Here is a 13,640-nt window from a genome sequence, read left to right as displayed (position 1 = left end):
TTATTAATGCATTAACGTACATGTATAGCGAAAGCGCCAAACAAGCGAAAGCGCCAAAATGATGCGGTGACCAAACCCCCCAACTAAATGTTAAATTCCTCAACAACAAAACATGCCCCATAAAAACGATGAAAGCCAATTAGTGCTAGCTATCCAGGCTATGCAAAGCGACCCAAAGTTACGCCTTCGAGTTGCTGCTAGGATCTATTCTGTGGACCACCGCAAGCTAGGTCGTCGTCTAGAAGGTGTACCTTCACGACGCGATATCCAAGCCAACTCATGGAAATTAACTAACCTAGAGGAGTCCGTCCTTGTTCAGTATATACTCGACCTAGCTGCCAAAGGGTTTCCTCCTCGGCTGTCTGTTGTTGAAGATATGGCAAGTCGACTACTTGCAACACGCGACGCGTCACGCGTTGGGTCGCGTTGGGCTTCAAACTTTGTTAAGCGGCGTGTAGAGCTCCAGACACGCTTTCAGCGCAAATACGACTACCAGAGGGCTAAGTGCGAAGATCCAGAAGTTATTAATGGCTGGTTTGAGCTTGTGCGTAACACAATTGCGAAATATGGTATCGATGAAGCAGATATCTACAACTTTGATGAGACTGGGTTTATGATGGGCGTTATCTCAACTGCTATGGTTGTAACAAGCTCAGACGGGCGGGCAAAAGCAAAGAAGGTACAGCCTGGTAATCGGGAATGGGTTACAGTAATCCAAGGCGTTAGTTCTCAAGGTTGGGCAGTACCACCATTTATCATTGTTGCAGGCAAAAACCACCTTACATCTTGGTATGAGAATAGTGGATTTTCAAGCGATTGGGTGATTTCTGTTACTGAAAATGGCTGGACTACAAACGAGAGAGGCATGGATTGGATTCAGCACTTTGAGAAGCATACAAAGGCCCGGAGTGTTGGTGGTTATCGCTTGTTAGTCCTTGATGGTCATGAGAGCCACCACTCAGATGAGTTTGAGGAGTACTGCAAGGAACACAACATTATTACGCTTTGTATGCCTGCTCACTCTTCTCATCTACTCCAGCCACTTGATGTTGGCTGTTTCGGCCCGTTAAAGCAGGCCTATGGTCGGCAAATTGAAGATATGATGCAGGCTCATATTTCTCATATTACAAAGGATGACTTCTTTCCTGCCTTCCACGCTGCATTTAACACTACAATGACGGAAAGTAACATTCGAGGCGGGTTCCGAGGGGCAGGGCTTCTTCCATTTGACCCTGAGAGAGTGATATCTACACTTGATCTTAAGTTAAGGACACCAACGCCTCCAAGCTCCCGCCCAGGTACTGCTCAACCTTGGGTTTCTCAGACACCAAACAACCCAATTGAAGCTATGTCACAGTCTACATTTATTAAAACTCGGATTTCACGCCATCAAAATAGCTCTCCAACCTCAATCTATGCAGCTGTTGACCAGTTTACAAAGGGTGCATCGCAAATAATGCATCAATTAGCACTGCTAAAGGGAGAGAACCAAAACCTACGACAGGCAAATGAAGTACTAAGCAAGCGCCGGAGAGCTAGGAAAACACGACTACAGCAAGGAGGATCACTTAGTCAACAAGGGGCGCAAGAGCTACAGGATGAGAGGGATGTTGTGCAGCAGGTAGAGCAGGAAATAAGGGCAAGCCGTGGTCGGAAGCCAAGGGAAGAAACCCGTGCCCGTCGCTGTGGCAAGTGTGGTGAGACTGGGCACAATGCGCGCACGTGTCAGATTGTAATAGACACCTCTGAGGAAGAGGACTCCGAGTAGTTTCAATTGATTTCTAATGTTGTGGTAGATTTATCGCAATGTTTGTCGTGAGGGTAGATAATTTTGGCGCTTTCGCTTGTTTGGCGCTTTCGCTATACATGTACGTTATAGGTCCAATATTGCCATGAACGACTTCAGCCACCAAAGCCAACGCACTGCAGTGTTCTTAACAATGCTTATTGTAAAAGGATGACTTATATTTGCACAGGTATAACGCTTCCAACAATAAGGAGGTCGTCGTCCTAATGCATTAATAATGTATTAGTAATGTATTAATCTCAGCGTGAAGTTGAAAGTGAAGTTGAACTGGAATTGAACTTACATCTTGGGGAAAAGGCTTCATTCCGAGTGGGCGTTCAGTAAGGAGTTTGTAGGCCTTATAGGCCGCCTGTTGTGGTTGTTAGTAGAATTATCAATCCATTGGTAATGTATTCATAGCTTGATGGGCGCCATCGTGGTGGCGGAGGTGGTGGAGTTGGTGCTGTTGTTGACGGCGGAAGGTCGAAGGTCGGAAGTTGAAGATTTATTTATGGGGGTCAGCCGAGGTTTTGCCGGAAGTGGAGTGGGTCAGCCTAGGTTGGGGGGATGCTCGGGTCACCTAACCACCACGATTACACTCCACTACAGCGCGTCGGCTCGTCCATTCTCCACCAACCACTTGAACTGGCACTTGACATATTGACACCACTCCCGGCTCTTCTTCACCAGGGATCTCAGGTTGGGCCGGGTAGCTCCTACTTCTGAAGCAAGAGCACGCCTCCTTAATCTCGACCGGGGATGCAGAGAAACCAACCCCCAATCGAACCAACTCCTCCGATTGCGAGGGGATTTGTTTCGGTTTCGTTTGTTTCTGGGTAGCCGCCACTCATCACCCCGTGCGGTACATCCAAGCCGCCACTGCTCACCCCGTGCGGTACATCCAAGCCGCCACTGCTCACCCCGTGCGCTACATCCAAGCCGCCACTGCTCACCCCGTGCCGTACATCCAAGCCGCCACCGTCAGCCCGTGCGACAGGGTGGAACTTCAGGATGGCTCCAAATGTCTTGAATAATGCGTCCGCTGCCAAGTGGTCTTATCCTCCGAAGCTACGGATCGACGCCGAAGTGTGCTGCTGATGATCCTCGTCCTGCCATTCGCGCCTTCCTAGATCACGCACCATAGCGTCTACTCCCATGCCACTCCATGCCACACTCTATCCAACTCCGAACCCAAGACATCGACAACACCTGGTCTGGCCCAGACTGGTCAAGTGTCGGCCATTCATGAATGGCTGTGAATGTACTCGTACTTTGGATTAATAAATGTATCTAGGGTGATGATCTTCGCTACCCCCGTAGTAGACGAGTCCAATAAAACCCCGAGTAATGTTAGCCACTCGCACGTATGTGACGCTGTTATATATATTATTAATTATTATTTCTCGCAAACTTTTTGAAAACAGCGTCGAGGTGGAACTACGTACATGGGTCCCCTGTTAACAATTATTGGCCCAAAGTATGAGTATGTCAATGGGCTGGCTGGCGCGGAAAGGTGGGTAGGTGTGCGCAGGCACCTCCCTTCATCCATTCTTCCATTCTTCCTCCTCTATAAGTACCTGAGTATATCCGCATCTTTTTTCACAATGTAAGCAAGCGCTGGTCACTCGCCCATTGTTCACTTTCTTAGACCTCAGGTCTGCCTCCGCCCTTCCTAGAAGAATCTACTGTAAGATCTTTTGTTTGCGCCCCTCTCAAAATTATATATCGAGCATCATACTTACTATTCTCTCAGAAAACATACACTTTACCCCACATCGCTACTTACAAATTTGCTTTCCCAAACGCCCATCATGGTGTTCACCATGCATCGCCTGCTGGCGGTCATGAGCTTGCTATTGCTCATGGTCACAGCATTCCCAGCTACTTCCGCCGCTCCTTCCAAGCGAGCCACCTCATACTGGCAGTCAGATATCAAGCGCCAAGGCACAGTCGCATATGGCGATTCCACTTTCAAGATCTTCCGCAATGTCAAGGACTTCGGCGCCAAGGGTGACGGAACCACCGATGACACCGCTGCTATCAACGAGGCTATCTCGACTGGCAACCGCTGTGGCCAAGGCTGTGACTCGTCGACTGTCACCCCAGCTCTCATCTACTTCCCCCCCGGAACCTACATGGTCAGCAAGCCATTGAACCAGTACTACTACACGCAAATGATTGGAGACCTTTCCACGCCACCAACCTTGAAGGCCACCGCTGGCTTTGTTGGCATGGCCGTCATTGACGCAGACCCATATGCTGATGGAGGCATCAACTGGTTCACCAACCAGAACAACTTCTTTCGCCAGATCCGCAACTTCGTCATCGACTTGACTTTGATGCCCCCCACTGCCGGTGCTGGTATCCACTGGCAGGTTGCCCAGGCCACCAGTCTCCAGAACATCGTTTTCAACATGAGAACAGATGGCGGTGATGCCCTCGCCCAGGTCGGAATCTTCATGGACAACGGCTCCGGTGGCTTCATGACCGACCTCACCTTCAACGGTGGCAAATACGGTGCCTTCCTCGGATCCCAGCAGTTCACCAGCCGCAACCTCAAGTTCAACAACTGCCAGACCGCCATCTTCATGAACTGGAACTGGGCATGGACCTTCCACGGACTTGAGATTAACAACTGCAAGATTGGTATTGATATGGCCAACGGTGGTGCTTCTTCCCAGACTGTTGGCTCCGTGTTGGTCATGGACTCCAAGATCAGCAACACCCCTGTCGGAATTGCAACCGTCTACCAGATTACTGAGGGCGCCACCAACGGCACCCTGATCATTGAGAACGTCGATATGTCTTCCAACGTCCCAGTTGCCGTTAAAAACGCTGGCACCCAGGCCACCCTCCTTGCCGGAAACGCAAAGATCGATTCCTGGGTCCAGGGCCGCGAGTACAAGGCCGTGAACGCCGGAAAGGATGTCCAGGGTTCCACCTTCACCACCACCAAGCCCGCCAGCCTTCTCGGTGCTGACGGCAGAGTCTTCGCCAAGTCCAAGCCGCAATACGCCGATGTCCCAAGCTCTTCGTTCATCTCCGTCAAGGATAAGGGAGCCAAGGGTGATGGTGTCACCGATGACACTGCTGCCATCCAAGCTGTTTTCGACTCCGCTACCGCGAATTCTGTCGTCTACTTCGACCACGGCGCCTATGTCATCACCAAGACTGTCAACGTCCCAAAAAACATCCGCATCACTGGTGAAATCTGGCCTCTCATCATGGCTGGTGGCGACTCGTTCTTCAAGGACCAAGCCAACCCCAAGCCAGTCTTCAAGGTTGGAAACGCTGGTGAATCTGGCGCCGTTGAGATCTCCGACCTCATCTTCCAGACTCTCGGCCCCCAGCCAGGCGCGATCCTGATGGAGTGGAACCTCGGACAGACTTCCCAGGGCTCATCCGGTCTTTGGGACGTGCACTTCCGCATCGGTGGCTCCGCCGGCACCAAGCTCCAGTCTAACACCTGCTCCAAGACCCCCCAGCAGACCACCCCCGTCAAGGATGAGTGCGTCGCCGCATTCCTCCTCCTCCACGTCACCGCCAAGGGCGCCGTGTACGTCGAGAACTGCTGGTTCTGGGTTGCCGATCATGAGCTCGACCTCGCAAACCACAACCAGATCAACCTCCACAACGGCCGCGGCGTTCTCATCGAGTCGAACCCCGGCCCAGTCTGGCTATGGGGCACAAGCAGCGAGCACAACGTCCTGTACAACTACCAGGTCAACGCCGCCGCCAACGTCTTTATGGGCCTGATCCAGACCGAGACGCCCTACTACCAATCCAACCCCGACGCCTCCGTCCCCTTCACCGCCAACCCCACCTTCAGCGACCCCGACCTGACCCAGGGCTCCTCGCTGACCAAGAAGGCATGGGGCGTGCGCGTCCGCGGCTCAAAGGACGTCTACATCTACGGCGCAGGCCTGTACTCGTTCTTCGACAACTACAACCAGGACTGCCTCGCCACCGCCAGCTGCCAGGACAACATGGTCTCCATCGAGTCCTCGAGCAACGTGCAGCTGCTCGCCCTCAGCACAAAGGCCGCTGTCAACATGGTCACCGTCGAGGGCCAGTCTGCCGCGCTCGACAAGGACAACCGCAATAACTTCTGCGCTGCCATCGCCGTCTTCGCTCTGGCCGTAAGCTCCTCTCCCGGGTCTCTACCTACTACCACGACGCGATCGTCGGCTCCCCCGTCCTCCTCCTCACACTCTCCTTCCAGCCCTCCTACAAGTCGCCTGTCCTCGGACACGACGACTGCTCCTCCCTTCCCTCTCACCACTCTCACTTCTATCACTACTACTACCGTCCACGGTCATCCGCTAACCACTACCACCACAGTAAACACTGCTGTAGACACCACGCTCTCAGTTTCTACCGCCTCCACCAGCACCGCTACGGCGCCGCTGCCGTCTGTCCCGGGTGTCGTTCCCGGGTTTACGCCTGGTGTTGTCCCGGGGTTCACGCCGGGTGTTAGTCCTTGATTTGGATACCGTGTGTGTGTGTGTGTTGGGACTTTATTCTTTTTGATGCGGCTTACTACTGAGCGCGAAGGCGAGGCTTGAGTTGATACCCCCCCTCCTACTACTACGACTTTTTTCTTTTTGTTTACTTACTCTTCTTTGTACCTTCTTCTTTTTTGCACATAGCTTTAGATTGGTGATTGTTGGTTGCGGTGGACCGTGCGGGATCATGGGAATGCCGGGGAGACACTTTTTGGATGGTGGTGTGATTGTAGCAGTGGGGATCGCTGGGAGGATCTAGGTGTAGATTCGAAAAAGTATATATATGGGGCCTCCTGGCGGGGAGGAGCGCGGAGGTCGGCAAATGCAATATCTGTTGACTTTATGGATTTTTGAAAATGAGTTTTTGAGGCGATGTTGGTGAATACGTGACGTTCTTCTATGCTTATGGGGGGTGCTACTGTAGAGCGTGGCAAGTCAGAGCAGTGGCTTAGTAATCAAATGCCTTTCTGTTTCTAGAGCCGTATCATTAAATTAATTAGGCCGATGGGATTGGTGAGTTATAAATCAAAAGGCCTTCGCTTACTTCCCTGTCTCCTTGTAATCGTCGTGACCAACCTTGAGCTTCGCTCAAGGCAAAAATTTGCGACCGTAAGTACCCCACCATAGTAATTTGTATGTAAAGCTACCTAAATATTCCATTTTACGGAAAATTCTTCCTCATTCCCACTCCCACTCCCACTCCCACTCCCACTCCCACTCCCACTCCCACTCCCACTCCCACTCCCACTCCCACTCCCACTCCCACTCCCACTCCCACTCCCACTCCCACTCCCACTCCCACTCCCACTCCCACTCCCACCTCCCACTCCCACTCCCACTCCCACTCCCACTCCCACTCCCACCCTCGCTCTCAAGCTTTCATACTCGCTTTCGCACTCGCTTTCGGGGGCTTCTGGGTCCCGAATTGGCTCCTCAACTTTTTGCAGAGCATACTGCTCAGTACGATGATGGGAGTGGGAATCCCAAGGTTCTACTCCGCAAGCTCACTGTTCGAATAGCCAGTTTCGGAGAGTAGTATCAGCTCACTACTCTTGAGATTCTCAGGGTACCACGAATCCATATGAACTTTGCCCGGAATGATAAGTACAGGTGGAATCACTTTTCCAGCTGCAGGTACTGTCTCTATTACTGTAATAGACGTACGATTCTCAGGGCTTGGAGTATATAGCTCCTTTGCTGCTCGTGGTACTCGGTGTTCCACCCACTCGCTTCGCTCGTAGGTGGCGACAGCAAGTTGTGCGTGCGACAGCAAGATGTGCGTACACCGCTATTTTGATATATAGAAAAAATAATAGTATTCTTCATAACGTAGTATCTACAATGCCTCAAAATAACGATCCTACTATGATTGCTCGCCTTAATGAGGCCCAACAGTTCTTCTTAAAACAACCAAGTACATATACAATTGCTTGGGTTGCAAATAAATTCAATGTCAACCGTGAGACACTCCGACGTCGTATTACGAGTACTACGTCTCCTCAATTACCCCACGGAGGTAGCAATCGAGTCTTATCTCAATCGCAAGAGACCGCGGTCTGTCAATTCATATATGACCAACTTGAGCGCGGGGTCCCTGCCAACCGATCTATGATACTACGGGCAGTTGCAGACTTACGACCTAATCGTACGATACCATCACAACGGTGGCTACAACGCTTTCTAAAAGCACACCCCGAATTTCATACAATTCACACGAAGACGTTAAATACACATCGGAAGCAAGCACAAAAGAAAGAGGTGTTTGAGGAATTCTTTCTCACATATAACGCCCTTATTACAAAACATAACATTAAGCCATATAATTTATGGAATGTTGATGAGACAGGCTATATGATTGGGTGTTATAAGTCTACGGCTGTTATTGTACCAATCGGTGTAAAGCAGTGGACTGTTGATAATCCTGAGAATCGGCTCTCTGTTACTGTAATTGAGGCAGTAAATGCAAGTGGTGCTGCACTTGCAGAAGCTATCATTATCCCTGGCAAACTTCATATGGATTCATGGTACAATGATGACCTTGAGCCAAATGCTCTCATTATTGTAAATGAGAGCGGGTATTCAAACGACGACATTGCAATCCAATACCTTATGCATTTTATCCAACTATCTGCAGAGCATATGGCACCAGATGATACTCGCCTCTTATTACTTGACGGCCATGACTCTCATAAAACAGAGCGCTTTCTTACATTAGCAGAAGAGCATAACATTGTTATTTGCTGCCTTCCTGCTCATACAACACATCTATTACAACCTCTTGATGTAGCGGTTTTTAAGCAGTGCAAACACTTTCATCAAAAGGCACTTGATCAAGCAGTACGTAGCTACGACTATGAGTATAAGCTACGTACGTTCCTTTCAGACCTCCCGCAAATCCGACGGCAATCTCTAACTGTCCGTACAATTCAATCTGGTTGGAGAAATACAGGACTATATCCATATAATCCTCCACTTGTAATTGACAAGATACAAGAGACTCGGAATCAAACACCTGATTATGAGCCATTTGCTTCATATAATATTATCTCAACACCGAAAACAACTATGCAAAGTGTGCAAGCGGTTGAACATTGGCAGAAGAGAGCAGAGGAAGCTTTCTCATCGCCTTCAAGAGAAGGGTTTCAATCATTTGCACGTGGAACTACAGTTGTTCTACACCGGGCAGAGCTCTATAAGACCGAGCTAGATATTATGACTCTACGTGCAGTAGAGCAGAAGGCAGCAAAGGCAAGGGCACGGAAATCACTACAGAAAGGAGGGCAGTTATATGCATCAGATGCACGGAAAATGCGGGAAGAGAAGAAAGCAAAGTTGCAAGCAAAAGCAGACGCAAGAGCAGCAAGGGAATCGGACCAAGTAGTAAAGCAGCTACAAGCGCAAGCACGTAAAATCGAAATTGAAGAGCGTAAGGTTGAGAGGAAGCGGGTAGCAGAGCGGAAGAAGGAAGGGTTGAAATCAAAAGTGATCATTTTACGGTATAGTAAGGATCAAAGTGATAGTAGCAATAGTGGCAGTAGCGATAGTGATAGTAGTTCTATTGATTTTATGTTTTAATTATATAGTTATATAGTTGATATATAAGGCGTCTTTTTCTTCGTTTTATGTGTCGCACATCTTGCTGTCGCACGCACAACTTGCTGTCGCCACCTACGAGCGAAGCGAGTGGGTGGAACACCGAGTACTATAACTCTCTCACCTCCAGGAATTCCAATTCGAAAGCCAGTTTCGTCCATATTCCAAATTGACTCCGGCTGTATATTACGATCCCCTATAAATCGGAAGTATTTCTCAAACTCAATAACCTTCAGTTCGTCCTGAGCCCTTGTACGCTGGAGAGCAATTGGCTTTGTAGTAATGAAGTGGAATCCTGAAGCTCATTCCTTATGTAAGCCAGCTCTGTGATGGTGGAGGCTGTGGGCTCCGGAGCTGGCATACTGCAGTAAACACCATACTCCTATTCGCTCCAAGCCCTAGGTAATACTGCTCTAAAATCCACTTCTTAAGGGCCTCTCTGTCTGAGCAGTAGAAAGCACCTTATTCTGACCCCCATAAGGCCGCTTCATCTGCTGGGCTACTCGGGCGATTCTTGACTGTATAGTCGACCTAGGGACCTTCAAAATCTGACTAGCAACACCTGCAGATTCAGAGGGGTTTGCTGCTAGCCATTCACAGGCATTTGATAGAGGAGACTCTTCCATTGAATGAATTACATTTTTTTTGAGCCCCTTCGCAACTGGATCCGACCGACTACCATTACAGGTGTCCTACCTAGGCTTTTGTGGCTTCTACTGCCAATTCATTCGAGATTTCGGCAAAATAGCAAAGCCCCTCACAACTATTACTAGTCCCTCGGAGCCGTTCCGGTGGACAGACGAATGTGAGGATGCGTTCGAGGAATTGCGACGACAACTTTTAGCGGTCCAGGCACTTCACCACTTCAACCCCGAATTGCCTACGAAGCTGGAGACCGACTCCTCTGATGGAGTGGTAGCTGGTGTCCTGTCCCAGGAACACCCTGACAAGCGATGGTACCCCGTAAGCTTCTACAGTCACGTCCTATCCAGACATGAGATCAACTGGGAGATCCACGACAAGGAACTATTCGCAATTGTGAAAGCCTTTGGAAAATGGAGGCCTGAGTTGGTTTCGGTACGCCACCGAGTTGACGTCTATGTCATACTGACATTCGTTGCACTCAGTTTGCTATCAAACTCAAGAGCAAACTTAGAAATCACCTCCTCAAACCTACAAGTCACCATACATATCTTGGCTTATCACACCAACAACAGAAGCAATACTACTCAACGATTGCTGCAAACTCTTCTACTACATCTGTTTATGCTACATACATCACGGCATATCATTTGGACACTCATTGAACAAGTTATTAAGAAAATCTCCTCCTTAAGGGGGTGGTAGGAACATGAACGATAGCTCTAGAAGCTTCTACAACCCTCTATGATTCATCACACGTCATCGCTCCTTAGTTACCCACAAGATTGGTTAAGTTATGACATAATTTATCTATAGGTACTCTGACCTTGGACCTCCTTTTCACTTCACTTCCTATAGGCTAGAAACCCAAGAGATGGTTCTATGGGATTCTCTTACATTCGCTACATGATTAGCAAGCTAGTTGTGGGTCGCACTTGATTTCTAATACATTTACCAAGCCTGGTTAGTCATGGAAAGTCATGGAAAATGAGAGAACTACACTCCTTTGGCATAAATAGGATTGCCCTTTCCTTAAGAAAGGGCAAGCAGACAATACAGTAAATCGACTATCACATACTTCCACGTCTTTTACAAGCTTCCAAGCATTCATCTTGTTACTCCTTGTTTCTGAAAAGTCAGTGAGGTGTTAACCTCTGACTTACCCCTGAGTTCCCAGACTCAACATTTGTTGCAACTTGTCTGAACCACTTCACTACATCACACACCTGATTGCTGCGTTGTGAAATAGTCTAAGCTACAACCCTTTGGCTCTGTTTCCTAAGACAGTGTGTTGTCTTAGTAAAATCATCCCTTCCTTGGGTGGCTAGATTCTCACATCTGGTGCACCCACCATTACATCTAGTACTTATTTCACTATGTCATTCACTTCACCTGCTTTGCTCACTTTGCTTCACTTGCTGACCTAGATCAGCCCAAATGTTGACTACTGGCTTAGGCTCTCTGTTATTGGCTTGCTGCACTAGGGCTCGCTTAGCTAGGGTTCGGTTAATTAGTGCCTTCGCTTATTTGGCACTAGGGATTTTTACTGTTATATAAGCACTTATTGCTCATGTCTCTTATTGATCTTTAGCTAGCAAATTATATACTACTTGGCCTTCTTGCAATTCCTCCTGCTTCGACTTACTTTGCATTCCCTTACTTCGAGTCGAACCACTTGGCCAACCTGTTAGTCTCACCACTTGACCCCTGTGGTATAAAGTATATGCTTTGGAGCCTGAACTACTATACCTTGTCCTACTGCTTCGAGTATCGAAGTCTTCACATTATACTTCGGATACTTCTGCAGACTTGAAGGTCAGCCTCAGTTCTAACTGTCCTTACACTATTGCCATATAAAAAGTAAATCTCAAGATATCTCGCCTAAGCGAACTGGCGTTAGCAACACCAAATAACAACAACCTCACTTTGCTTCAATTTACACCTACACCTTCTTCCTCTTACTCAACTGGCTCAACACAAATATGTAATTCGCTACTGGCTATTTGGTAAGCTCCCCAATTTTGTAGTAATATTTATATTAACCTCTCAATAGTAATGGTTAAAAAGTCTGGTTCAGATTTCAGCCCCAATTCAGATTCAGACAACACTAGTACTTTACCACACCAAATCACCCCAGAACCAAGCCCTACCTTCCTTTTTTCCTAGCTAGAAGTTTGGACTGAAAGTACTCAAGATGCCTGTCCAGAAGAGAGCCAGCAAGGCACCAAGAAAGACTGTCCCAAAAAGGGAGTCGCTGTCAAGAAGCCACCAAGACGTCACTATCTGTAAGGACACAGGGCACCCAGCTCACAGTAATAGCATATGAGAGTGCAAGTCGGAGGCTAAACGGATGCTATCCTATAGGTCTACTATGAAGGATACAAAAAAGATAAAGGGGGAACCCCGTTAAGTCTGTTTCCTTAAGTACCCGAAATGGGCCCAACTCGGTTATCCCAACCCTAGCCCTGAACCTTCCACCGAAACAGGTCCGCATCGACCCTGAACCCTACACCCTTACCATCCCCCACTATAGTGTAACTCGCTATGTGCTCCTCTACTGGTTCGAAACCACACCGAGTCAGATTTCATGCCTGTGGTGACCGTAACAGCTCTGAGACGGGTTCTTCGAGTATCTAGGTAAGGAGGCATCCTTACACTATCATCCAAAGCCTGGAGGTAAGTTGATTACTATAATTATTACTATAAAGCTGTTGCTGATTCAAAACAGTCAAGGCTCTTCGCAAGACCAAACGATACCAAAAGACTACAGATCCTCTCATCCCCCGTGCGCCTTTTGTGTGACTTCTCCATGAGATTCTTCTCGATTTGGGCAAAAATATGCGACTTTAATCATCTGCTGTGAGTGTACTCCAAGAAGTAGCAGAGACAACTCTCATTAAGGAATTTGAAAGTAAGTGGCCCTACAACTTTATAGTAATCATTATAGTAATTAATATAGTGACCCAACTTGCTGCTATTCAAGCAAAGCATGTCACAATCCAGCAGAAGGATATGAAACTTGTGCAAGCCATGTGTCTCCATATGACTGGCTTCAGTTTTCCAGGCAACAATGTTTGAGAGAAGGTCAGCAAATGAGCCAGAAGTATATAGATAGTAGAACTTCAATGAAAACCCTCAGACCAGCAGTCCCATACTACCAGTTCCCTATAACACACACTAACTCTAGCTTTAAATCACAGCCTTAACTCTGTGGAATATCTGTATCTGTATCTAATTGCCTCATATCCACAGCGTCGTCTGTAAAACTATCTGATGCGCTGTCACAGCACGACAGTGAGCAATTTGATAGTGAACAATTTGAAACCCCGAGTTCACTTGTACTTAAACGTACACTATCCTCTCACTCTATCTCTGTAAGAACAACTACAAGCAAACGATTTTCAAAGGTCTGGGACCGTACACCTGTTAGCTGCTGCGATATCATTCGTAACCACCAGGGCAGGTTAATATGGCATTGTAGATACTGTCTAAAGGAGTATCTTGAGTCTGGCGGAACGAAGATTATTACAAGGCACCTAAAAGAACATGATATTACAAGGCACCTAAAAGAACATGACATCAATATATCCTCTACTCAGGAATCTCGAACTACC

The 13,640-nt window shown here is 48.1% G+C and overlaps 2 protein-coding genes across 2 annotated transcripts; one reads left to right on the top strand and one right to left on the bottom strand.

The window, feature by feature from the left end:
- Positions 1-3,255: 3,255 nt before the first annotated feature.
- VC83_09076 (uncharacterized protein) lies at positions 3,256-6,861 on the top strand. Its single transcript, XM_024472614.1, has 3 exons — positions 3,256-3,473; positions 3,540-5,925; positions 6,128-6,861. Exons 2-3 carry the CDS (start codon positions 3,598-3,600, stop codon positions 6,128-6,130), a joined length of 2,331 nt encoding a protein of 776 aa, XP_024319878.1. The 5' UTR covers positions 3,256-3,473; positions 3,540-3,597; the 3' UTR covers positions 6,131-6,861.
- Positions 6,862-6,938: 77 nt separating this feature from the next.
- On the bottom strand, positions 6,939-7,372 carry VC83_09075 (uncharacterized protein; the record flags this gene model as incomplete). The annotated part of the gene is made up of 2 exons (XM_024472613.1): positions 6,939-7,228; positions 7,300-7,372. The coding sequence occupies 2 exons, from the start codon at positions 7,370-7,372 to the stop codon at positions 6,939-6,941; spliced, it is 363 nt and encodes a 120-aa protein (XP_024319879.1).
- Positions 7,373-13,640: the final 6,268 nt, after the last annotated feature.

This window comes from Pseudogymnoascus destructans (genome assembly GCF_001641265.1).
Source record: "Pseudogymnoascus destructans isolate 20631-21 unplaced genomic scaffold scaffold_33, whole genome shotgun sequence".
NCBI lineage: Eukaryota > Fungi > Ascomycota > Leotiomycetes > Thelebolales > Thelebolaceae > Pseudogymnoascus > Pseudogymnoascus destructans.
Note: the sequence above shows the minus strand (reverse complement) of the source record. Positions and strands in the feature narration are given on the sequence as shown.